The following is a 26,585-nucleotide window of genomic DNA, read 5'->3' on the forward strand; positions in this document are numbered from 1 at the left end:
GGATCTCTTCATTCATAGTCCTGGCAGCCCTAGAACTGCTGTAGAGGCCAGGATGGCCTCCAGCTCACAGAGATCCCCTTGCCCCTGCTTCCCAAATGCTGGGATTACACCTTGCTCAGTCAGCTTTCCATCTCTGGATCTGCCTGCTCGAGACAGTCCTGCTGGGCCTGGCTTTTCTCACTGAAAATGTTCTCAAGGTTCCTTGTGTGTCATTCTGTGTTTTGCTCCTTTTTATGGCTAGTGATACTCTGATGTGTGGATAGTGTCACTTTTTTAGTGTGTGTATATGTGTGTGTGTGTGTGTGTCTGTGCCTTTTAGAGGTAGATGACCTGGTTAGTGAAGTTTGTATAAAGCATCTCTGGGGTGGGCACCTCCGTGTTTACTGATTATTTCTCTCAGTGCCGGTTACCCTTTTGTCTCCTTGTCAACTTTTTACTGGAATTAAAGTTTCCTCTGCTGCTCTGACAGTGTCTCTCTCTATGTTTTAGAAAAGATAACTCTTGGTGGTTCTTGTTTTGTTTTTTAGAGTTCCCCTCACCACTCCACCCCCAGGCCATTGTTTTCTTATTCTTTTTTTTTTTTTTTTTTTTTTTTTTTGGTTTTTTTCGAGACAGGGTTTCTCTGTATAGCTCTGGCTGTCCTGGAACTCACTTTGTAGACCAGGCTGGCCTCGAACTCAGAAATCCGCCTGCCTCTGCCTCCCGAGTGCTGGGATTAAAGGCGTGCGCCACCACGCCCGGCTGTTTTCTTATTCTTGATATGACTTTCTGTGGTGGTTTTATTAATCCTCACTTGTGTAAATGTTTTCTTTTTTTTTTTCTAAGATTTATTTATTATTATAAGTACACTGTAGCTGTCTTCAGACACACCAGAAAAGGGCGTCAGGTCTCATGACGAGTGGTTGTGAGCCACCATGTGTAGTTGCTGGGATTTGAACTCAGGACCTCCGTAAGAGCAGTTAATGCTCTTACCTGCTGAACCATCTCACCAACCCAAATGTTTTCTATTTTGATATTGTTGCATTTTTTTCTTCTTTCTTTCTTTCTTTCTTTCTTTCTTTCTTTCTTTCTTTCTTTTTCTTTCTTTTTTTAGAATTATTTATTTACTTTATGTATATGAATACACTGTTGCTGTCTTCAGACACACCAGAAGAGGGCATCAGATCCCGTTACAGATGGTTGTGAGCCACCAAGTGGTTGCTGGAAATTGAACTCAAGACCTCTGGAAGAGCAGGCAGTGCTCTTAGCTGCTGAGCCATCTCTCCAGCCCCCTGCATTTTTTTCTTGTGTGATTTTTTTTTTTCTTTTGTTTTTTAGAAAACTACAACTCCCCCTTACAGAGGTATAATAAAGTCAGTTTTATATTTAGACTAATTCTGTACTTTTTAAATATTTATATTAATACTCCACTAACTCAGTGATTAAATATTGAGTTTGTTCATCTGTTAAAGTTTGTTGCAGAAGAGATTGATGGTATTTTTTCCTCAGTTGCTAACCAGTGGCCCAAGAGTAGTCATTAACGCTGGGGTGTGTGGTGTTGTACCCTGCATGGTCTTTTTCCCCCAAAACTCTTCCTAGTCTCTTGGGCGGTTGTCCTGGCTCTGTGGCTCTGTGGCTTGTGAGGGAGTCAGTGACTTAGGTCTGTACGGTTTCTGAAGCTCTCTTCCTGCCTCCTTTTCCTCTCCCCTCTGGCCCATGGTGGGGTGTGCATAGCACACAGCAGGGCAGTCACAGACCTTCCTCCGGGTGCCCTTCAGTAGTTGTAGGATTTGGTTGGTGACAGCTGGCATCAGTGACACTTCAGTGACACTGAGGATAGGTCTAAAGGGGTCACTTGTGTCAGTTCTCTTCATCTGACACAGGAGAACTCTTGACAAATTAAATGCACCCTGTTTTCTTATGGAATGGCAGCTTTATAACCTTGCAGAACACACACAGCTCACGTCCTCTCTTAGTCCAAGACTCCATCTGCACAGCCAGGGTAGCTCCCTTAGGGTCACTCTTTTGTTCCACACACCTCACTTCACTATTGACCTGACTTCTTTTCCCTGCAGCCTGAGTGGCGACCCTATTTACCACAGAATGGAGACAACATTGAAGTGGCCTTCTCCTACTCCTCAGTGTTGTGGCCCTGGTCAGGTTACCTTGCCATCTCCATTTCTGTGACCAAGAAGGCAGCTTCCTGGGAAGGCATTGCTCAGGGCCACATCATGATCACAGTGGCGTCCCCAGCAGAGACAGAGGTAAGGGTCACCAGGACACTGTGGCTTGTTTTTCTTTACCCTTTACCAGCTCCTGACAGGAGAGCAGAAGTGGGAAACAGACTCAGAGCTGGGGGTTTCCATTTAATGAATCACTCAGGTTGACTGAATTAGCCTCATGGCCATGAGCAGTGGAGCAGAATTGCCCTCAGAGCAGCTGCAGTTAAACCCCGCTCTGTACTTACACTCTGTGGAGGTTAGACCCTGCTCTGTACTTACACTCTGGGGAGGTTAGACCCCGCTCTGTGCTTACACTCTGTGGAGGTTAGACCCCGCTCTGTGCTTATGCTCTGGGGAGGTTAGACCCCGCTCTGTGCTTACACTCTGGGGAAGTTAGACCCCGCTCTGTGCTTACACTCTGGGGAGGTTAGACCCCGCTCTGTGCTTATGCTCTGGGGAGGTTAGACCCCGCTCTGTGCTTACGCTCTGGGGAGGTTAGACCCTGCTCTGTGCTTATGCTCTGGGGAGGTTAGACCCCGCTCTGTGCTTATGCTCTGCAGTTAGACCCACTCTGTGCTTATGCTCTGCTGCTGCGTCATAGCAGGCAGGACTTCCTTGGGCTTAATTTCTAGCTCAGAATTAATGCATCTGAAATTGGTCTCCAGGTAGGACATATGAGGTTGGCTTTGTGTGCTCTAGTGGCTTTTAGGAATAAAATGCTTGAATTTTAAGTCTTCAACTCTTCTCGAGTTTGAACAGAATTAATTGCAGCACATGAATGTATGTTATTGCCACACATTATTACATTTAAACTATGTGACTTAAACTGGTAGATAGAAACAGTTTAACAGTGGTATGGTACTGTGTGGGTCATCCAAGCATCTGGAATCCACACCCTGAGTTTGATATCTTATCTCAGAAACGAAGGAAAGAGCAAAAGAAAAAGGTATTTTAAAACCTGAACTAAGACTTTTTCAGATACTCGCAAGGTACATTTCAAGTTTGTGTTTTCTCTGTCTCCTTTTGCAGTTATACAGTGGTGTGGAGCACACTTCCACCGTGAAGCTGCCCATCAAGGTGAAGATCATTCCCACCCCTCCTCGGAGCAAGAGAGTCCTCTGGGACCAGTACCACAACCTCCGCTACCCACCTGGCTACTTCCCCAGGGACAACTTGCGGATGAAGAATGACCCTCTAGACTGGTGAGCAGCAGCTTTGCCTGCACACTGTCTTCTAGGGCTGTGTGTGCATTTTCCTGGCACTGTTGGGAGCCTGTGTTGTGATGACACTAACTTCTGAGCATGCATCTGTGCAACAGAATCTCTGACCTTATCCTCTGTTGTCTTTTGTTTCCTGTCTGCCACTGAGTCGGTGGCAAGTCTGGTCAGTCCCACTGTCCATCCTCCAGCTCTGTCTCCAGCCTCCCATGTATGGCCTTCCTTTGGCTGTCTTAGGCCTGGGTGACATGTCTCTCCTCTTGACAGGTCCTGGTTCTGTTGTTGTTGTTTCCCTGTATTCCATCCGCTGTATGTTGGCCACATGATCTTCTGAAAGTCACTCCTCACAGCTTGCTTCAGACTGTCCCTCCCCTGCCTTTCGCGCCAGCTCTGTGTGACTGCCATGACTGCCTCAGGCCCTGTCCTGCTTGCTACTCCTGCAGGACAGCTAGGCGGCCTTTGTCTTGGCCTCAAAGGCAGGCTGGTTTCTCTTAGTGCAGAGTGGGGCTTAGGCTCCGTGTTGAAGTGGTGTTTAGGCTCCGAGGTGGAAGGGTGAGGAGGAAAGGGATCAGACCGTGTGACTGGGATTTTGTTTTATTTTTTTGTTTTATTTATTTTTTTTTTTTTTTTGGTTTTTCGAGACAGGGTTTCTCTGTTTAGCCCTGGCTGTCCTGGAACTCCCTCTGTAGACCAGGCTGGCCTTGAACTCAGAAATCCACCTGCCTCTGCCTCCAGAGTGCTGGGAGTGCTGGGATTAAAGGCGTGCGCCACCACACCCGGCTTGGGATTTTGTTTTATTTTTGGTTTGTTATTTAATTTTTTTTTAGATTTTTATTTTTTATTAGATATTTTCTTTATTTACATTTCAAATATTATCACCTTTCCTAGTTTCCCTTCTGAAAACCCCCTATCCCCTTCCCCCCTCCCCCTGCTCCCCAACCTACCCACTTCCGCTTCCTGGTCCTGGCATTCCCCTACACTGGGGCATCGAGCCTTCACAGGACCAAGGGCCTCTCCTCCCATTGACTAGGCCATCCTCTGCCATATATGCAGCTGGAGTCTTAAGTCCTACCATGTGTTTTCTTTGATTGGTGGTTTAGTTCCAGGGAGCTCTGGGGGTACTGATTAGTTCATATTGTTGTTCCTCCTGTGATATTTTTAAGTTTTTCAGATAGGGTTTTTCTGTGTAGCCCTGGCTGGCCTAGAACTCAATCTTTAAACCAGACTGGCCTTGAATGTTGCCTCCTCATTGCTGGGGTTAAAGGCATGTGCCTCCACTCTAGCTTGACCAGGATTCTAGGAATCAGAATCCTGATTCAGGGTCAGATTTGCCTGCTTTATTTTTAATTTTGAAAATTTTATGTGTATAGATGTTTTATCTGCGTGAATGTCACTTGTATTCTTGGTGCCCATGGAGACCAGAAAAGGGCATTGGCTCTTCTGGAAATGGTTGTGCACTGCCACATGGGTGCTGGGTCCTCTGTAGGAACAGCAGCTGATTTAAGCACTGAGCTCTCTCTTTAGCCCCAGATTTCCTTTTAGAGTTAAGTTTTTCCTGAAAGGCAGGTGGTGTGGAAATAGGGGAAACTGACAGCAGGCAAGGCCATGACCCTGCACAGGAGCCTGTCAGGTGGGCGTTGCAAGGAGATGGGCTCTAAGTTTTTTTGCCAGGCGCTTAGACAGTTGACCTGGCTGTGCAGAGGAAGAGTGAACATGTTTCGGAAAGAAAGCAAGACAGGGCGACGGGCAATCGTGTGTGTCAGTCATCTCTGCAGCCCCATAGTGCTTGTCACATGCAGGTGGCTCCTGTTAAGTTACTGGGTGCCTCTGAAGTGCTGCTCAGGACTCTGTGAGCCTTGTCCCTGCATCATGTTGCCGTGGCTCGTGCCGTGCACACAGTTCTCTCTCATCGCTGCTTTAGCTTGTCTAACACAGGCGATGCAGCCCTGGAGAGGATCAGCCCTGTGCCCCGTCCTTTCCTGCAGAGAGTGGTCGTCTGAACTGTGTGCTTGTTGCTTTTCAGGAATGGCGACCACGTCCACACCAACTTCAGAGACATGTACCAGCATCTGCGCAGCATGGGCTACTTCGTGGAGGTGCTCGGCGCCCCATTCACATGCTTTGACGCCACGCAGTATGGTGAGCAGCAGCCCTGCTGGCCAGGTCTTGAGTGTTCTTGTGATGACCACTGATAGGCCTGTAACGGCAGCGTGGAGTCCCCGTGTCAAAGCGGAGGTGCAGAGCAAGGCTCCCATGGTGTTCATACTCACTAGTGGTCGGCATGCTCAGCTGACTACAGAGCTGATTGTGGGCAGAGATTGTGTGTGGGGTGTGTGTGTGCGTGCGAGTTTATGGATCCTGAGTGAAATCAGGTTTGGTAGAAGGAACTATATGCCCAGCTATCTTGCTGGCCCAACCATTTTTTTGTTGTTGTTGTTGTTGTTGTTTTGGGTTTTTTTTGTTTTTAAAAAATACTATATATATATATATATATATATATATATATATATTACTTTTTTCCAAAGTAAATGCAAAATATTATATTGAGCAAATATAAAAGCCAAAGAACACAGTTAGCTGGTCCTTGTGGCTTGCTTACCTCCTTCTGTAGTGGTGCAGGCTGGCAGGACACCGGTGAGAGTTGGCACTGTGGAATTGTTTCCTGCCCTCAGAAGTGACAGTTCTCAGATCGTGGCATTGCCTCCCGCAGGCACTTTGCTGCTGGTGGACAGTGAGGAAGAATACTTCCCTGAGGAGATTGCCAAGCTGAGGAGGGACGTGGACAACGGCCTTTCCCTTGTCGTCTTCAGTGACTGGTACAACACTTCTGTCATGAGAAAAGTGAAGTTTTACGATGAAAACACGAGGTACGCTTGCAGAGCAGTATGGTGTCACAGCTCCCCAGCAGGCTAGTGTGTGACTGTCCTAGCTTGGGTTTGTCTTTCTAGATAGTGGAGAAAGCTCTTTTCTCTGTACAAGAAGCTCCTGGTAGAGAGACAGGTTTCTAGACTCAGTGCTCACTAAGGGGTCACTGTCCTCCCTTCCTGAGCACAGACACCTGTTCTTCACTCTCTGTCACATGCTGTTCAGTCCTGTGTCCTTCATACCGAACATAAGAAAGTTCACGTGCACCTAAGACCTGACACTCAGAGACCTGTGGCGCTGGGTGCTGGAGTGCCGCTGTAAATGTCGTCTTATGTTGTGGATTTCCTTTAGCGTATTTAGCCTCCTTTCTCACTTCTGCTTCACTGGTCCGCCTAGATCCAGACTAGGCCTGTCTGGACTGCATGCCAGTGAAATGCCAGTTTTCATTTTAAAAAAAAGCTTCAGTGTGTCTGTGTGTAGAGGCAGACAGTTGGCTGGAGTAGTAAGCTTACATATTTCTCAAACCAAACAGCTTGTTTAAGTTGACACTTTTATATGTATGTGTGGACTGGATTTTGTCAAGGAGAGAGGAAGAGTATGTGAGGATTTTAATTCTTGCCTTCTCTGTGCCTTCTGCCACTTTTATAGGCAGTGGTGGATGCCAGACACCGGAGGAGCGAACATCCCAGCTCTGAATGAGCTGCTGTCTGTGTGGAACATGGGGTTCAGTGACGGCCTATATGAAGGGGAGTTTGTCCTGGCAAACCATGACAGTAAGGTTTTATGTCTGTGTGTAGAGGCATACAATTGGCAAGAGAATGAGGATGTGGGCTCCATGCTTAAGTCTAGATTTCAGAGAGATGGAATTCATAAGTTAGCTGTAGTGTAGAAAGACCTACAGTGTTTTGAAATAGCACACTTGGGACTGGGGCTGTACCTCCGTGGTTACTTATCTTGCATGTGCAAGAACTTAGCTTCAGTTCGCATCACTGTAGAAAAATGAGCTGGGCATGTGACTCAGTTGATAAAGTATTTACTTAGCATGCACAGAGCCCTGAGTTCCATCCTTAGCACAACATAAACTGACCATATAATCCTAGCACTCGGGAGCCAAAGCCTGACAGGTGTTTGACGCCACTCTGGGATATATAATGAAACTCTATTCAACAAACAAAAAAAGTTTATTTATGTACTTTAAAATGTTTCTTCAGAAACCACATGCTGCCAGCAGCACTTTTCCCTTGAAGTTTAAAATGATTACTTGTAGTTGATATGTAACAGGTGAAAGACTGTCCAAATGTGAGTGAGTGGTGTAGACCCTGTGTGAGATGCATTTTGGGTCAGTGAGGCAGGTGTTGGGCATCTCCACCCCCTTAATGCTGAGCGACTGTCTTCCAGTGTACTATGCGTCGGGGTGCAGCATCGCCAAGTTTCCAGAAGACGGTGTCGTGATCACACAGACTTTCAAGGACCAAGGTGAAGGAAGGGTGCTGCTGCTCACAGGCCCCGTGCCTTCCCCTCCCTCTCCAGCTTCCCGTGTGCCCTGCCTGCTGTACTTACTCCTAAGTGTGGCTTTAGCAGTGTCTGCTGTGTCCCCAGTGTGTGTTTTGTTGGGCATTAGGAGTGCCATTAGCAGTATGGGCCTTCCCTTGCATCCTCTCTGGTTCCTGATAAAACTCACTGCAGTATTATTTGTATAGTACTGACTGTGACATGGATTCTGGGGGAATCCCAAATGAGCAAGATTAACTCTTGCTGAAAATTTGAATATAAGTGTATAGTCTACCCAAAGAGGGGAGGTCTCCAGGATGGGGCTCAGAATGGTCTTAGTCACAGTCAAAGGGTTCTTCTGTGATAGGCGTGCTGCTGGGGCGTAGTCTCAATGATTTTGAGAGTTCTTAGCCTGATGAAAATTCAAAGATTAAGACACCATCTTCCCTTTCAAGAGGCATTTCTGATTGTCTGTTTACCCACAGCAAACAGCCCTCAAGCCAGGGCCAGGCCCCAGTATAGGCTGAGAAGGTGAACTCACCATAAACAGTCCACTTAGTCCCCAGACCTGCTGAGTTGGGAGAAGCGGGAACAAACTAGACAGCCTCTGGTTTTTAAAGTTATGTGCAGGGCAGTGGGACTGGACCACAGGAAGCTCTTCCTGTGACTGTCACTCCAGAGCTGGGATTCTGAGCTGTAAGCCATGTCTCATCTCTGCTAAGTTCTAAGAGACTGACATGATAGCCTGTGGTGACCATGTGCTAGTGGGACCATTTCCTCCTGAAAACCAATGGCCTGGCTTCAGAGCGACCAGCCATACCACCATCAATCAAGATGGTTATTTTTCTGTAACTGAGAGACACTTTTACCAATTGAAAAATGTGTCAGTAGATTTCTCACTGTAACTGTGTGAGGCCTCTTTAAGCATATGGCAATTTTATCTTCTCAGCCCCTGGCCCCCCTCACTGTAAATTAGTCCTTTCTAAATGCTGTTATCTCAGGCTTGCCACTTCCAGGGCTAAGAGCCATGGCCTCCTAGCTTGCTTGTTGCCTCCTGCAGTTCAGTAATTTGGAGAAGGGGGTAGCAAAAGCCGAGTTAATAATGCATACTTTATCTTGTGTGTCGTGCCATCCAAACGTGGACTGCTTGACGTAAACTTGGATAGTCTTTAGATGTGAGGTGGGACTCTGTGGAGCTTGTTACGCCAGAGCAGAAAAGACCTCACTTTCAAAGCTCAGCGAGGCTTGTCATGCTAACTCTCCAGACAGCTGGGACAAGAGAACACAAGCTTGATGCCTGCCTGTGTGAGTGACAGGCAGGACAGGGGTGGGGCTGCAGTTTGGTGGCAGTGTGCTTAGCTAGTCCTAGGTTCAAGCCCCGGTATCACCAAACAGAACAAGACATAGAGTAAAGATAACAAAGTATCAAAACTCTTGTCTAGCTGTGGGACTACTGCCATGTAAACTCCCCCGTTCCACATAGAGGATAGGCATTTCGGAGCTGATGTGCAGGCACACTCCTGGATTCTCAGGCTGTATGGCACCTAGTGCTAAGGCACGCTTAGGTTAAACACTGTGACTCTGCTGTTCGCACTGCCCAGGGCACTGACACCTTTTTCCATCTCAATTCCTTGAGCATTTCAAGGTGTGTGTCTGTTTGGCTCTTCAGAGGTTCTATTGCTAATGCTTGTGCTTACATCTTATGTCTAAATGGCATGTGGATGGGCACACATTTTACAAGGTAACTACACTCGTCCTACTCACAGTTTTGTGAGAGTTGGGTTTTGTTTAAATGGAAACTAGTAATGCTGGAAACACTGCTTCCCTGTTGTAAGGATTTGTACAGCTCTGATTGACTGTTGTCCTTTGCTAGTCTTAGGCAGGTCAGTTTCCAGTTAAGTGGCAACTAGAAAATCAGTCATTTCCTCATGAGAACTCACTGCTCTTCTTATTGTTTACTGCAGGATTGGAGGTCTTAAAACAAGAGACAGCAGTTGTGGAAAATGTTCCCATTTTGGGGCTTTATCAGATTCCATCTGAAGGTGGAGGCCGGATCGTGCTGTATGGAGACTCCAACTGCTTGGATGACAGTCACAGACAGAAGGGTAAGAAAAGAACACATAGGAGGGCTGCGGCTGTAGCTCAGTGGCACAGCACTTTGCCTCAGACATGCGAGGCCCTGAGTTCAATCCCCATCATGGCCAGAATAAGACATTCATGGGCTTGAAGATTTGTGTACACAGCCCTCTTTCCTTTGTCCCTGGAATGATACTGGCCAGAAGCTGGAGAATAAACAGGTACTGTGATTACTGGACTATTTCTGCATATACCTGAAGGTTAACACTCAGAACACACAAACCTCTACAGACCTTAGAATCCCATCTCTGTTTTCCCAACAGACAGTGACAGGCATGAGTCACTGTCACTTGTTTAGTACAAAGTCCTGGGCTGGAGAGATGTCTCAGTGGTTAAGAGCACTGACTGCTCTTTCAGTGATCCTGTGTTCAATTCCCAGCAACCACATGGTGGCTCACAACCATCCATAATGAGATCTGACGCCCTCTTCTGGTGTGTCTGAAGACAGCTACAGTGTACTCATATAAATAAAATAATAATCTTTAAAAAAAGCAAATTCCTTGAGGCCAATTGGCCCAGCTCCTGCCTTTCTTCCTCAGACTTCCTGCTAGGTTGTGTGACGTGTGTGTGTCTTCTCTGGCCTGCCCTCTTCAAGCCATAGGTCTTAGAGGCCCTCATAGCGCTCTCCCCTAAGCTGGCTGCTAACAGCTTTTGTCAGTGAGGGGCCTCTGTCATTGTCTCAAAGATAGAGCTTAGAGAGGTCAGAGGAGTTCTCTGCTGCGCCCCCCTGCAGCTGCCTCTTGTGCTCTCCGGGTGTGCAGCTCATGTGCTTGCGTCCGGACTGCCATTTTCTTACTTCAGGGAGGGGACAGTGGAAATGCTGCAGGTCTCTGTCTTGGACACTGCAAAGTGCTGGGGATAGGGGTCACCGGTGTGGACCCTGCAGAGTGCTGGGGACGGGGTCACCGGTGTGCACCCTGCAGAGTGCTGGGGACGGGGTCACCGGTGTGGACATGTGCTGTATGTTGTTCCTTTCCCCGATTTCAAGTTGAGGTTGACAGAATTTCAGTAGCTTACATAAACCCTGAGACTGTGATTGGTTTTAAAAAGTAAGGTTTAGAGTCACAGCAGATAGGAGATTAATGTTTTATTTCCACAGAAATTCTCTTTAAGATCTGAGCTCTCCTGGTAAGAGTGTTTATTAAAGTTTTAAGTGTCTAAAGGGACTGTGCAGGCCCGTACATTTCAGAGGGCAGCGATTTGGGTCCTTGGGGCTCTTGGCCCTTGGCCAGAGTGCATGCTTTTCCTGAGCAGAGTACTTAACAGCCTTCCCTCTCCCGGGCTGCTGTCCTCCAGATAGGTGCTAATGGGATTGGGCTGGGTAAACGGGGGGGGGGGGGGGGGGGGGGGGGGGAAATAGACAGACAGAGAGCAGGTCTGGGACTAGAGCATCTGCAGCTTCCGTGGGACAGAAGCTTTGGGTATCTCTGAGTGACAGCTGCTTGTATTCTCAGACCTGGACTCTGACATGCAGAGAAGAGCTGACCGTCCTGGTGAGGACCACTGACTCCCTCGTCCCTCATAGTTCAGACCTATTTCCTGTTCCTTGATAGCTTCGGGTCATTGGTGGCAGCTCATGTCCTTGGCGCTGCTTGTGTGGAGGCCTTTCTTTTTTCAGTGGGTATCACCTGGTTTTGCCATCCCTAAATGAACATCATTCTGTCTTTGCCTATGAGCTGTCTAGAACTGGTCTAATCCAGTCACATTGGTGCTGAGCTGCCCAGGGCCCTGGGACATAGAGTCACCAGGTGCTGGAACAGACTGTCCTGGGTGGGCTAGAGCCCTGCCTGTGGAGAAAACATTCTTCTCAGAAGTAGGAGAGCCTGGTGGGGTGTCAGCACCACAGTGACCTAAGGGCTCACTTCTGAGCCTCCTCTTCAGTTTTCCTTGGGGGGGGGTCTGTTGCAAGAATTTGCAACCCCAATAAACCTATAATAAAAACTACACAATCCAGTTATTATATTTTATAAGCCTAGATTGGGCAGGTCTATCACTATACTAACTTTTTTCCCAGCTATGAGACCCTTGCTACTTGCAGTTTCTCCTGATTTAGTTCTCTTCACTTCCTCTTCCATCCTTTTTCCTCCTCCTCCTCCTCCTACCTGCCCCAACTCTCAAAGACCTTCGATCCCAACTTTTCCTTCCATCCTACCTTTTCCTTCCACTGCCCAATTATAGCCTCTAGCCTTTATTTGACCAGTTAAAATGGGCAAAAAGGTTCACATGCTGTCACCTGAGTACATGATCTACTGCTTGTCGGGCATGGGGGAGGGGACCGCCCCTCTCGAGAAAGCAGAATTAACATCAGAATACAAACAGCTTCAGGCAACCCACAACAACGGTTCTCTTAAAAATCAGTTCCTGCTGGGTATGGTGGCACACGCCTTTAATCCCAGCACTTGGGAGGCAGATGCAGGCGGGATTTCTGAGTTCAAGGACAACCTGGTCTACAGAGTGAGTTCCAGGACAGCCGGGACTATACAGAAAAACCCTGTTGCGGAGGTGGGAGGAAAAAAAAAACCAGTTCCTAAGTAGTGTGCCTGTCAACTTTGCAGACTGCTTTTGGCTTCTGGATGCGCTCCTTCAATACACATCCTATGGCGTGACCCCTCCCAGCCTCAGCCATTCAGGGAACCGGCAGCGCCCACCTAGCGGAGCTGGCTTAGCCCCTCCTGAAAGGATGGAAGGTGAGTATCTCTCCTGGTGCCTCAGCAGAGACTTGGCACTTAAGTACTGCCAGCCCAGGGACCTGCCCTTTAGGGAGGGCTGTGAATCCTTTCCAGTAGTTGCTGACAGCTCATCTCCTCTTCCCAGGGTGCACAGAGATTGTGGGCCCTTTGTGGGGGTACTCTCGTGGAGTCCAGCATCTTTTAAAATATGTTTGTGTATGGGGATCTATACACATGTATGCAAGTGCCTGGAGAGACCAAAAGAAGGCATTGGAGCCCCCATAGAGCTGGAGCTTGCAGGAGTTGTAAGCTGTCTAACATAGGTCATGGGCCTGAACTCCTGTTCTCTGCAAGACAGCAGCACTCTTATCTACCAAGTCATTCCACCCCTAAGGCACAGTATCTTCTAGTACTCTCTGGGCACAGGCACTTGGCTGGGTACATTGTAAGGATTAGCTCACAAATGCCTCTCAGGAATCCTGTAAAAAGAGATAGTATTAATTTTTGTGTGCAGATAAAGAAACAGGAGGAAGAGAGGTTAAACAGTTCGCTTGGGTCACTTGGGCCATGTGAGGGGCTGGGTGGGTTGGGCTCATGTTCCCTCCCTGGCAGCACTGTCTGCAGAATCAGGATGTCGGCCACAGATGCCAGTTAGAGTGTTAGAGCAGCAGCCAGCGTGCTGCTGTATTCCTATGTTCTAACACTGTGGTGGCCAAGGGAAGAGACTACATGGAAGCCAGACTGGCCTGTTACAGTGAGACCCCATCTCAAAATAAAAGGAAGCCAAAACTGAAGAAAGGAATCTCAACGCCTACATGAATGTAAGGAGGGCTGGGAGGTGGAAAGTGTAAGGACTTTCCTTCAGATCCTCTCAGCAGCCTCATAAACACTGGCTGCAGCAGAGCACGCTGTAACCCCAGCTCTGCGTGAGCTAAGACACTGGCCAGCCAGCCAGTCAGCTGTGAGTTCCAGATTCCATGAGAATAATTCAGAGTGAGGATGACCTCCAGCATCGATCTCTGTCCTACACACACACACACACACACACACACACACACACACACACACACACACGAACATGTATGGACACATACCACACAAAGTAGAAAAGGTAAGGGCTGGAGAGATGGCTCAGCGGTTAGAGCACTGCCTTGCTCTTCCAGAGGTCCTGAGTTCAATTCCCAGCAACCACATGGTAGCTCACAACCATCTGTAATGGGATCTGATGCCCTCTTCTGGTGTGTCTGAAGACAGCTACAGTGTATTCATATACATAAAGTAATCCTTTAAAAGAAAATAGAAAAGATAAAATTAAATTTAATAACATATTTCAATCTAATGTTTAAAAGTTTCTCAGGGCTGCGGCACCCATCCCATTTGCTCAGCAGCCATGTGTGGAGGCTCTAGTGTGGATAGCAAGGTTAGAGAAATGTAAGCACTGCTGGACAGTGGTGTGCACGTCTGTAAGCCCAGCCCTTGGGAGGCAGAGGCAGAGGCAGGTGCCTCCAGGGCTCCAGGACAGTACGCTGTGGGGACGGAAACCAGGTACCCTGTCGAGTGTGGTCCTGAAGCATGTGGGGTGTAGCATGGCAGAACGCATTGAACTGTCACCAAAACACACAGTCACTTAGAGCCACCTTTTCTTCTGTATTCTACAACGGTGATCACTGTCCTTTTCTTACTGCTGCCGACCTCAGGAAACCACCTCCATCGGTACTCCAAAGTTCTTGAAGCCCACTTGGGAGACCCGAAACCTCGGCCCCTTCCAGCCTGTCCACATTTGTCATGGGCCAAGCCACAGCCTTTGAATGAGACGGCGCCCAGGTAAGTGTGTGCAGTGATGTCCTCACTGTTCCCCAGGGCCGTGACTCATTCCTTGTTTATAGGAGACAGTGCAGTTCTGCTGACTTGATTGTTAAATAATGCGGTCTAGTTCTCCTTTTCTGACAGTTATATTGATCTTTGGAAGCATATTTTGGTAGTGTCCTACGGTAGAGTGACTTGGAAAGAAAGGTGGTGTCCAGCCAAGTGCTGTCACTTGAGCAGGAGCTGAGCTCTGGCTGCCGGCCAGGATTTGAAGGCTGCCTTGTGTAGCTTTGCTTCCTGTCCAAGGTGTTGTGTATGGAATGCAGGTGGTGCTCTCCTTCTGCACCCAGGGCTGAAGCTGCTCCTAAGAGGTATGGCTTCTGCTGTGACAGTCCAGCCAGAAGTGCATGTTATGTGGACTGTGGCCTTTGTGCACAGGTGCTGCACTCATGTGTGCCCTGTGTGGCTTTGGCTTTCTCACCTGACATGTTGTTCATCTGCTGTCTTAGTTAGGGTTTTACTGCTGTGAATAGACACCATGACCATGGCAAGTCTTACAAGGACAACATTTAATTATGGCTGGCTCACACGTTCAGATTTCAGTCCATTATCATCAAGGTGGGAGCAGGGCAACATCCAGGCAGGCATGGTGCCGGGGAAGCTGAGAGTTCTACAGCTTCATCTGTAGGCTGCTAGGAGAAGACTGACTTCCAGGCCACTAGGATGAGGGTCTTAAAGCCCACACCCACAGTGACACACCTACTCCAACAGGGCCACATCTTCTAATCATGCCACTCCCTGGGCCAAGCATATACAAACCATCACATTTGCCTTATCCCATTCCGTTTCTCAGATGTACATTCCCACTGCAGTTTCTCTGCAGCCAGGCTAGCCAAGCTGTTTATCCAACTTGTCCTTCTACCTGCCCCTGGTATCTTATTTAAGCAGGACAAGATGGGAGAAAGTTAACAAGACTTGGTGTCCCAGAGCCCTGCAGACATCCCCTTACAGGGCAGGTGGCTTCTGCTCTCTCAGCCTCTCCTGACACCGGCTTCCTTTAGAGAACACTGCCTCTCCTCTTCCCTCCTTCTCCTCCCTCCCCTTTCATAGCTGCCGCTATGCTTGGTTCAGTGATGGACAGATGTGGTGTAGCCAGCAGTGGGCTCCCCATCCACACAGTGAGGAGCCAGCCTGGCTGCTGTGAGAGCCTGTATGCTTTACTCATCCTCATGAGCTCAGGCCTCAGCGCCCTGCTCAGGGACCGTGTCTTAGAATTCTGTCACAGGAAGCAAGAAAGTTGGCGCCATAGAGGTGGCTTAGTAAAGCACTTGCCATGTGCTGAGCTTGATCCCTAGGACCCACGGGGATTTTGTTGTTGTTTGGTTTGGTTTCAAACAAACAAACAAACGAATGAATGCATGCTGGGTGCAACAGGATGCGCCTGTAATCAGCACTGGGAAGCAGAGACAGAAGAATGCCTGGAGCCTGCTGGCCAGCCTGTCCAGTGGGATCAGCAGCCGGAGGTCATGAAGTAGCTTTTGCTAAACCGATTAAGAGTGAAGAAGACAGCACTGTCGCCCTCTGAGCAACGCATGCCTAGGCTCGTGTGTGCACTCCTTGCTTGCTCTTCCTCAAACTTCCATTGATGAGTGCTTTTCCAGTCTAGTCACCCTGTATCATTTACAACTTGTATTTCCATTTTTGAGTCCTTATTTATTTAGAACCTTCTGTTATCTTTGCATTCAAATCAGACTTAATATTCTAGACATGATCGACAGTTCTTGCTCAAAGAGCAGCCATGTTAGCTAGAGCCAGAAACCCAGCTTTTCCCCCAGTGCGCTGAAGGCTGAGAACAGAGGCAGTACCTGTGCTATCTGGCTGGCCACATCGAATAATCCTTCCCACTTGAAGTCTCTCCAGGGTGCTGATAATGCCTGCCCAGCTCTGAGGATTTAATTCTGACTTGCTCTCAGCAGTTCTCTCCCTCCGTACCACAGCGCTGCACTGCTCTCTTATCTCACATGTCACATCTTGAGGGAAATTATTCTGTCCTCAGAGACTTAGGATATTCTGAATCACTAGGAGATTCTGTTCCAATGTTAGACAGCTGCAGGTTGACATACTAAGTGCAAGTTCCCATCTCTGTGAGGGGAGGCTTTTTCCCAGTTCTTGGCTGAGCCTCAAGCATCCTTAGCAGTCACTGCTGTGGGAACATCGACACAGAGCCCCCATCTCTCAGAGTGCTGTAAAATTCCTGTGGTAACATGAGTGCTTTTACCACAGTGCCCTGCTAGGAAGTGCAGTGAGTCCCCACTACCAGCTCCAGGACACAGGGTACCTTTAGAATGTCTGCTTAGCCACATACTTGGGAGCCTGAGCTGCCCCAGGTTCGATGACTTTGTTAATGAACATTTCAGACAGACTAACCCTGAGCAGCAGCACTGAGTTGTGCAGAACAGGCTGCTGAAGCTGTGTCAGAGTTGGCCAAGCTGTGCTCAGCTGGGAGCTGCTGGGGTCTATGTCCCAGCCCTCAGGTCTGACAACTGCTGTGGGGACTGATGGCTTTCCCTCAGCTACAGGAAAGATGACACAGACCAACCCTTTGTAGGTGGACTGACCGCAGGAAGGGAAGGAGTTCATTTGCAGACACACACCCTCCTTCCTTCCTCCCTTCCTCCCTTCCTCCCTCCCTCCCTCCCTTCCTCCCTTCCTCCCTTCCTCCCTTCCTCCCTTCCTCCCTTCCTCCCTTCCTCCCTTCCTCCCTCCCTCCCTCCCTCCCTCCCTCCCTCCCTCCCTTCCTTCCTTCCTTCCTTCCTTCCTTCCTTCCTTCCTTCCTTCCTTCCTTCCTTCCGTTGGTGTACTTAGCTCTCCCCAAGGTGCCAACAGGGTGCCCCTGCTGTTCGTAGTACATCAGTCACTATAGTCTTCAGCTGATTGCTCTGACCTAACGAGCTTCCCTGGACCTAACGAGGAAGCAGACATGGGTGATGCCTTACTCCCACCCAAGAACCCAGAGTTCCAGCACACAGGTTCTGTTGGCTGTCACCACAGGCAGGCAGATGTTTCCTGCTCACCTGTACTTCAGTACTCAATGATGTGCAGATCTGTCCTCGTCTCGTTGTGGGTGCTGTCTCTCAGTCCAGCAGGCTGTTGGTCTGGCCCCAGTACTGACCACAGTTATATACTTCCTTCCCTGTGTTGCTTTGCATTGCTGCAGTTACTTGGAACCTCAGAAAGGCCTTCTGTCACATCCTGGGGCCTCTGCTCCTTCCAGAGCTCCAACCTACACTGCCCTCTTTCCTTGCTTGGCAGTCTTCCCAGTGATGAACAGAAATGGGCCTGGGTGGGCTGTGTTATAAATCCAGGACAGACCTTCCTCGCTCCATGCTGTGATGTCAGCACGTGGATTTGACCTGTGCCTTTCTCAGGACTGGGAAGCAGTCGCTTGCTTTGGCTGCTCTGCTGGCGATCAGGTGACCAGAGGTAGAGGGTCTCATGTGGCCCTTGTGTTGCTTGCAGTTTGCAGTATATCTGCTAAAGCGTCCTAGATGAGGACAGCTGCTTATCTGTTTAATTTTCACCTCTTTCCCGGAAGTAATCTTTGGAAACATCAGAAGCTGCTCTCCATCGACCTGGACAAAGTAGTGCTACCCAACTTCCGATCCAATCGTCCTCAAGTGAGACCTTTGTCCCCTGGAGAGAGTGGAGCCTGGGACATTCCTGGAGGTGAGTCCTTAATGGCAGGCATCTTGCCGGGCTAAACCCTGGGAAAGGTCCCCAGGTGTCACCTCCCAAGGGGGAAAGCCAGGCCTACAAGTAAAGACGCCATTTCTTTTAGAAAATTCTATATATACATTTTAATTTAAATAAATGTTTCCTTTTTTGTGTATGGATGTTTGCATGTATGTATGTGTGTCACTGGTTTGCCTGGTGCCCTCTTCTTCAGACCCTGTGAACTAGAGTTACGGGTTGTGAGCCATCAGTGATCTGGGAAGCAAACCCTGACCCTACATCTCCAGCCACAGCACGCGTACTTAACCCGAGCCATCTCCACCGCCTCCATACACACAATTTACAGACCAGTTTTTAGTGTGGTGGCTGCGTGGTACACTTAAAAATTTCCAGACTAACTTGAATGCTCTTTGCTAAAGTTCTGTAAGCAGATATGTATTATGGACCCCGGGAAACAGCTTTTCTCTATGAGGCTTATCTGTTATGCTGCCCTCTGGGGGGCTTAACAGCTGGACTGGCACCAGGCTGGGCTGCACCAGGCTCCCGAGGTAATCCATCTTGTCATCTGATTGGATGAGCCTTTTGGCCTGAGCATATTTATTACTCCAGGTTCCCATATTTTAGCTGGGAGAATTGGTCCAGCTGAGTGTGTGGTCCTTTTATTCTGGAAACTCCCACAGCCTCCTCAGAGAGTCATAGCTCCCAAGAAGGTTTTCCCTGGGTTTCAGGAATTGGCTGGGAAAAGGTACCCCAGCCCTTGGAGGCCAACAATGGACACTGCATATGATGACACCAAGATCCTGAAAGCCAGTGAGACTGAACTCTGGAGCCCTTGGCACTGCCTGGTTCCAGTGTCACTGACTTAACCTGAGGCTCGTCTGATGGCACCTCCAGGAGGCATTGCCCCTAGGAACATGGCCAACAGGCCTATGAGACCTCTGCCTCACTCTTCTCAGTAGGACTCTAGCACTGCCCTCTTCCTCTCTGGATTGAGACTAGTATATCCATTGATCTCTGGGGAATATAAGTTTCTCTGGGCCCTGCTGATGCAGGCTGGCTGATCGAGGTCTGTCTGCCCCACACATGCCAGGGTTAGAAACAGTCTAAAATGCCTCTCACCTATACTATGGTTAGCAGCCTGGGCTACTTAACTCTGGCTCAGAAGTGATGCCTACCCTGCTAGCCCAGCTAGTGGAGTTTGGTCTCGGATTCTCAGAAAGGCTGTAGCTGTACACCATTGTGGCACCATTGACCAGTCACTGTCCTCTTGCAGGGATCATGCCTGGCCGCTACAACCAGGAGGTGGGACAGACCATCCCCGTCTTTGCCTTCCTCGGAGCCATGGTGGCCCTGGCCTTCTTTGTGGTACAGATCAGCAAGGCCAAGAGCCGGCCGAAGCGGAGGCGGCCCAGGGCAAAGCGTCCACAACTTGCACAGCAGGCCCACCCTGCAAGGACCCCATCAGTGTGATCATCGCAGTATCCAGCCACAGAAGCTAACAAGCCTTGAACCACTCTGGTGGCCACACAGCGCCTCAGAGAGCATCCTGGGAAGTGCCTGTTTCCAAGGAACCCTTTCTCCAGCTTGTGGCTGTCTTAGTGTGTTCTGCCCAGGCACCTATGAGGTACATCCTGCAGTGCCTCTCTGTGCTTGGCTCTGGCAGAAGGCTCCCAGTAGCTCAGCCTCCAGTGGCATCAGGCCCAGTTGACAGTGCACCAAAGACACAGAGCCTGGAAGGGCTGTCGGGACATACTTTCTACATAACGCTACAACCCTGACCAAGCAAAGACATGCTTGTTACAGGCTATTTTCTATATTTATTGTGGGAGAGTCACTTTAAAGACTGTGCTAGTTGGAAACAGAGCTGTTGTTTTTGTTTGTCAGTCGAGTGCAGTTTTCTGCAATGATGTCATAAGGAGTCAGATTCCGTGACCTCCTCTTTGATGGAGGACACACTGAACTGAAGGGGACTTGCGCGGATGTGGGAGATGCAAGCCTTCGCTTTATTTTTTTATAACTATCAACTGCCATCATGTTTTGTAATTTGGGGATCTTGATTTCACCGTTGTTGGTGAAGGAAATTTTCAATAAATATGCATAACCTTACAAAGCTGGCATGTGTCGTGCCCCAGACCCCTGCACCTTCCCATCCTCTCTGACAGTGTAGTATCCGCCTTAGCTAGCTCATACTCTGTAAAAGTGTCCAAGTCAGGCGATGCTTTGGTGAGCTCTACTGTTCTCATTAGGTAGCATGGCCAGTCCTACTCCACTTTTTTTTTTCTTTTTGGTTTTTTTGAGACAGGGTTTCTCTGTGCAGTCCTGGCTGTCCTGGAACTCACTCTGTAGACCAGGCTGTCCTTGAACTCAGAAGTCCACCTGCCTCTGCCTCCCAAGTTCTGGGATTACAGGCATGAGCCACCACTGCCCAGCCTCCTACTCGACTCTTAACTCCAGAGCATTCTTATTACTCCCAAGGAAAACTCAGGCCTGTTAGCAGTCTCCTGTATCTTCCCCCTTGCCCCACAGCTAGTTTGCTTTCTGTAATTTGCCTGTTGTGGTGTTTTTGGTTTTGACATCGCAGCTGGTTTCTTTCTGTCGTCATCATGTCTTCAAGCTTCTTTCATGGAGTCGTAGGTATCAGAGGCCATTCCTTTTCATGGCTGAATAGTATTCTCCTACGGGTAGACCGATTGCCAACTACCACGGGTAGTGTTTTCATTCACTGGGGAGCGAGCCCTGGTGAGTTTCTCTTGAGAGTCTTCCTAGGAGGGAGGAGGAACTGACAAACTTTCCAAAGCAGGGCAGTAGTTCCCACCTCTGGCAGCAGTGTGAAATCTAGCTTCGCCATGTCCTGGCCTGTGTGTGTCTCTGCTGCTCTGGTTACAGTGCTATAATGACATCCCTGTGGTTTCACTGTGCAGTCCTGAATCCGGAGGCGAAATAGCCCTTTATTCGTCTCCCTGGGAGTAATGCTGTTTCCACCCTGGGCTTGGTTTTAGACGGGGTCATTTAAAGCTTTGTCAGACTTGTGAGCTTTCCTTGTGTGTCCAGGTTAGGAGTTCCTTACCAGACTTGAAGCACATCCCCTCCTTTGTGGCCTTTAAAACATGAACATGATTAATTTTTGGTGAGGTTTGGGCTTCCTCCTTCACTTGCTTCTTTAAGCATGCCGAGTTCCAGCATCCTCAGCGTGGAATCCCTGTCTGAGCAAGGGACCATACATGCCAACTGGGTTGTGGGCAGGAGAAGAGAGAATCCCCTGGGTGTCTGGCCCCTGGCTGGATTTGTACTTGTAGCTTTAGCTGCTGTTGGTCTGAGAGGTGTCACTAAGGCCCATGAAGTTCAGGGTCCCTCTGTTCTAGGCACTTAGGATGTCACAAGCAGCCTTGACTACGTCAGCATACAGTGGGCCCTGTGTTTGCAGGTGGCTCCCACTTGCCTAAGGAGTGATTAGTGTTGAGCCTTTGTGTCACTCTCGGGCGCATGGGCTCACTATCAGCCCTCAGCTCCGAGGACCCCTAGGATATTGCACACGGCCCAGCAGAGGAGGAATGAGAAGGGCCCGGGGGCTGACGGGGATGAGGGAGTTCTGGCCACTCCAGCCTCATCTTACGCAGCATAGGTTTTGTGGTGACTTTTGAGCTTCAAGTATGGGATGTATGAAATCCTCCAGCTCAGATCTCATCTCTGCCGCTTATCATGACAGCAGGTGACGTCTCTGGGCTTTGGTTAATGTGTGAAACAGCCAGTGACACCTCCTTTGCTTTGACACGTGAAGGTGAGCTACCGTGGGCACCGGACTAGCTCAGCTCTATGACAGCATGCTGGTTACTACAGATTGCCCCCACCTGTGCATAGCTGGTCCCTGCACGCTTACCACAAAACCACTTCACTGCCTTCACCTCCCAAGTGCTGGGATTAAAGGCGTGCGCCACCATACCCGGCCACTTCACTGCCTTAACACAGGCTTCTTTGCTTTCTGCATCTCTAGACACCTAGACACCTCAAGTCCAGCCCTGAGTGGTATGTGCTTCAGAGCTCACACTTGATCCCTGTATGGGACACCCATATCCAGGGCTTTACCCATGCAGCTTGGTCTATATGCTGGACGCATACAGACAGCGATGACTCTTGAACCTTCAGAAGCTGAAGATGGGTCTTGGGGGTGGGCCAGCTCCACAGCAACTTAGACTGGACCTGCCAAGTGTTCACCCCTGAGCACCAGCAAGCGGGAGGTTGCTTAACATCCGGCAGTACTGGGCTGTCCTCTGGTTGGGCTGATTTGACCAGAGCAAGGAAACCCACAGAGGTGAGGCAGGCTGGGCCCTTGATGTGCTGAGCTACACATTGTAGGGAGTTGTCCATTTTTCCCCCAGACACTCCCTGTAATGCATCCTAATAATGCATCGTCCTAAGGATGATGCTTTCATTCACTGTGCCTAGGGAGCACAGAGGGGTAGCCTAGAAACACAGGTTTCTAGGGTCTCGCCCCCGTCGACCTAACCTATCCGGAAGGATCTGAATCAGTGGAGAGCCGAGTTGCAGAGGCCGTGATGTGCTGATGGTGGAGGGAGATGGCAAACTCGTCTGGAAGGATGCTACAGCGTGATGAACCTTAACCACATGCGGTGAGATAAGAAAAGCTGCGTGTCCTGTGACTGCATGGGGTGGAATTGCCAGAACAGACAGATCCATGGAGACAAAGCAGATTAGCTGTTGCCAGGGCTGGAGGAGAAGGGTGCTGGGGAGAGAGAGGAAGGGAGCTGATGTTGAAAATGCTCAGGAATTAGTGGTAACGGTGGCACTGTACTAGGAATCTACCTAAGCCCCCAAGGTGCACTCAGCATGGTTAACACGGTGGTGATTACGGCCCTCTCCATCCCATCCCCCTTCCTTTCATGGGCTTACATAGACCTCCCCGGGGGAATCCTTGTGATTGGGTCAAGGCTTGGCCGAGGCTTTAGCTCTATACCCTGTGACCTGCCCCAGGCTGCTTGGTTAACCTAGCCTTCAGGTTTCTCCCTGGACACACTATTGACAAGAGGATGCTAAACTTAACAGTGGATTTAAGAAGACATCCTTGAACCTCCTTAAGTTCACCCGCCTCTCCCCCCTCTTTCTTTAGACAGGAGTCCTGACTACCTGCAGAAGCAGCCCCGTGATAGGGGAGGGGACAAGAGGACCCAGGAGGGATGGAAACCACAGACTCAGCCCTTGCCCAGCTTAAGGCTGCTCACACTTCTCAAGGATCAGGGCAAATGACCTGATTAGAGATCTGCAAACAACTATTTGTTCCCTGATGTTAGCTCTGGAGATTGGCTGAGTGGCAGGGACGCTGAGGAGGCTCCTAGGGGACCATCTCCTGCCTGTCTTACCTCCAGTGGCTGCCACACATCTTTGGCTCATGGCCTGCTCTCATCTCCCAGACATGCTGCCTTCCTGTCCCAGGCCCTTCTTTCTGTCCTTGATGATGTCTGACCTCCTGCACTCTTAAAGGACACCTGTTACAAGTGAATGTCAGTGAAGAGACACAAAACCACCCGTGTGCCCTGGGTAGGACACCAAGGGCTTGTTGAACCATGAGCTTATTGGAGTTTGTTACGGGAACATGGGTGACTCCAAGACTCCCACCCCAGCATGGGTGTTGAACCCCAAAGTTGCCCCAGTCAACCCTTTGCCCACTCTCTGCCCCTGCAGGAAGAAGCGAGTGCTAGCATCTCAGACAAGGGTCATATGACCCCATCTAAGTGGATTTCAGCAGGCCTGACCTTCGTGAGGGGCTCCTGCTGTGGTCACATGACTACTCCAAGCCACCTCTCCATTTCAAGAGTCTTATCTGCAGACCCCTCCGGCCCTGTGCAGTCGTATCACAGACTGCAGGTTAGGCCGGGCGTGGTGGCGCATGCCTTTAATCCCAGCACTCGGGAGGCAGAGGCAGGCGGATTTCTGAGTTCGAGGCCAGCCTGGTCTACAAAGTGAGTGCCAGGACAGCCAGGGCTACACAGAGAAACCCTGTCTCGAAAAACCAAAAAAAAAAAAAAAAAAAGACTGCAGGTTAGGATGGAGCCATTTGTGTGCCCTTGTTTGTGTGCCCTCATCAGCCAGCCACACTGGTTTTTAGATTACCTAAAGTGTCATGTGTTTACCAAAGGATCCCTGTGAGCTGCCACTTAAAGCCTAAGGGACCTGCCATGGATACTGAGCCCTAGTTCTGTGGCACCAGCATTCACTGGGTCGCCTCTGCAGGCTGTGGGGCCCCAGGAAGCCACACTCCTCAGCATGGTAGCGTGCCTCCTTTTCAACCCATCAGGCTTTCATAGATAGCTGTTAGGAGCCCTGTATCAAACCAGTGTAGCCTGGGGTGCTGATGGACTGGCACTGGCAGCTTCTAGAGACTCCCTATGAGGCTGAGGTATAAAAAATTCTGGGGGGGGGGGGGCTTGGTGATGTCATGTGACCTGCGCTCTGCTTTCAGCACTGACTACTAACAATGTTGTCTCTCCCTTGCTAGTCATGAATGACTACAGTCAGGAGACACTTTTCACAGGTGGTCAAGCCAAAGACCCAGTGCCAATAAGGTGGCCATGCCCACAAGCTACTCCGATGATCCAGAACTTTCTAAGCATCAGTGAGAGTCCCCATCATATACTTGGTGGGGGAGCCCCTGATGGGACAGGTGCACAGCCAGCAGAATGAAGGGGGATGGCATGAAGGCATGGGTGCTGCAGACCAAGTGCCCTGTGTGTGAGCCACCACCTGCAGGATCCCCAGGGTGCCTGCCTTCTCCTCCCTGTGCTGTGGGCCTGGCTGCCATGGGCTGAGCAGAGAGAGGGTGGCCTCCCACCCTCCCCTAGCTACAGATGGAGCCCGGCAGGGTGCCCCCCTCCACAGCTTGGGAAAGGTCACACCACTCTGGGAGGGCGGCAGGGGGTGGATATCAAAGCCCCAAAGAATTAAGAGATCATGGAATTTTACAGCCCGGTGGCCAATTTCTAAGTCATGCACACTAATGGGCAGCTAATGAGGGACCCTGGGCAGGGACCAGGGAGTACCCTGAGCCCCTGAGCCTGATTAAGGAGTACAAAGCTTTAGCCACTAACTGGCCAAGCACTTTTCATCTTTTTCCTTGGGAGCCCATTAGTGTCGGTAGAGGTGGGGCGTTGAGCCTCCTGGCTCCTGGAAGGTGTGCACAGGGTCACCTCAGTGCTATTGTGTGTGGCCCATCCCTCTCCCTGCCCTACTTCCCACTCCTCCTCCTGTAGCATCCATCTCTACCTGGCCCAGATTTCATAGCCTCACTCTAGTGAGGAGGACATGGAGTTGAAAGGCCTTACGCAGCTCAGCAGGGCCAGGGAACACCAGGCTCCAGGCCAGTGTGTGAAAACCCACGTGGAGGCCAGAGGAAACATTCCCCCAGACCCTTCGGAAGGGACGACAGCCCTGTCACAGACTGACCTCAGACCTGGGTCGAGAGAGAGAGAGAGAGAGAGAGAGAGAGAGAGAGAGAGAGAGAGAGAGATCCCTGATGTTTCAAGTCACCAAGCTTGTGGGATTTAGCTAGGAGCTTTCATAAGGAGGAGACCTGTGAAAGTGGCTTTCCTGTTCTTTCTGGAGTCCATCCCTCCTTCCCTCCCTCCCTTCCTTCCTTCCTGTGCTCTCTCTACTTCGTGTGCTGCCTCGTGTCAGCACAGGGCAGGGGCCCGGTGGAATCGCAGTCTTCTCAGGCATCCATGCTGAGGTCCTGTTGGGCATTTAGCGAGCCCCAGCTGTGGAGCCTCAAGAAGGTCACCAAGCGAGGGTGGAGGTGCTAGAAACGCAGGAGGAAACGGCACTCTGGGGGTGTCCCTGGCACTCTGATTGGATGGGGTAGGGCTCTGGGCATGTTTGATTGAAAGCCCTTCTCAGCAGGGTCCCTGGGCCAGCAGGCAGAAAAAACATGAGACAGGCAGGTTCTCAGTCCCCATCCCAGGCCCACCGAAGCAGAAATTCCAGGGATGGACCAGCTACCACTCTGCAGGAGTCCTCCAGGGGATTCCCAAGAAGCGAGTTGAGGTCAGCTTTCCGGCAACAGGCCGATGAAAATGCCAGGTTGATCCTGACATCTTGACGTGCATCTTCCAGCACAGGGGTTTGGCTTCTGCCAACTTGGCAGCCGCACACTGCTTCAGAGAGCATCCAGGTTTCTACGCAGTGTGGCTCCTGCCTGGAGCTTGTTAGCAATCAAGAACCTTGGGCTACCCCAACGGGCAGGCAATCAGCCCACCTTTCAACAAGGTCCCAGGCACAGCTGAGGCATGGGGTTGGTTTGAGGAGCCCCCACCACTGGCCCTGTGAGAGGCAGGGAGTGAGAGGACCCACCAGGGGTCCTTCCACAGGTGGGCTTCAGAGAAACATACTGCCTACCAGTGACAGCCAGTAATGATAGTTGACTTAGCCTTCTTCCATGACCCTCCCCAAGACCAGGGGCT

General features: G+C 49.9%; 1 protein-coding gene across 2 annotated transcripts in view; it reads left to right on the forward strand.

Moving 5' to 3' along the window:
• The window catches only part of Mbtps1 (membrane bound transcription factor peptidase, site 1), a 53,738-nt gene extending 33,511 nt beyond the window's left edge, over positions 1-20,227 (forward strand). For both annotated transcript variants that reach the window (XM_021169611.3, XM_021169613.3), the window contains exons 13-23: positions 2,055-2,243; positions 3,231-3,403; positions 5,442-5,557; positions 6,129-6,285; positions 6,932-7,056; positions 7,682-7,759; positions 9,739-9,879; positions 12,466-12,597; positions 14,277-14,403; positions 17,981-18,111; positions 19,391-20,227. In XM_021169611.3, the coding sequence (XP_021025270.1) occupies positions 2,055-2,243; positions 3,231-3,403; positions 5,442-5,557; positions 6,129-6,285; positions 6,932-7,056; positions 7,682-7,759; positions 9,739-9,879; positions 12,466-12,597; positions 14,277-14,403; positions 17,981-18,111; positions 19,391-19,587 (1,566 nt within the window). In that variant the 3' untranslated portion in view covers positions 19,588-20,227. The remainder of the gene's footprint in view (positions 1-2,054; positions 2,244-3,230; positions 3,404-5,441; positions 5,558-6,128; positions 6,286-6,931; positions 7,057-7,681; positions 7,760-9,738; positions 9,880-12,465; positions 12,598-14,276; positions 14,404-17,980; positions 18,112-19,390) is intronic.
• Positions 20,228-26,585: the final 6,358 nt, after the last annotated feature.

Source organism: Mus caroli, unplaced genomic scaffold (genome assembly GCF_978045245.1).
Source record: "Mus caroli unplaced genomic scaffold, Mus_caroli_1 scaffold_10, whole genome shotgun sequence".
In the NCBI taxonomy this organism is placed as follows: Eukaryota; Metazoa; Chordata; class Mammalia; order Rodentia; family Muridae; genus Mus; species Mus caroli.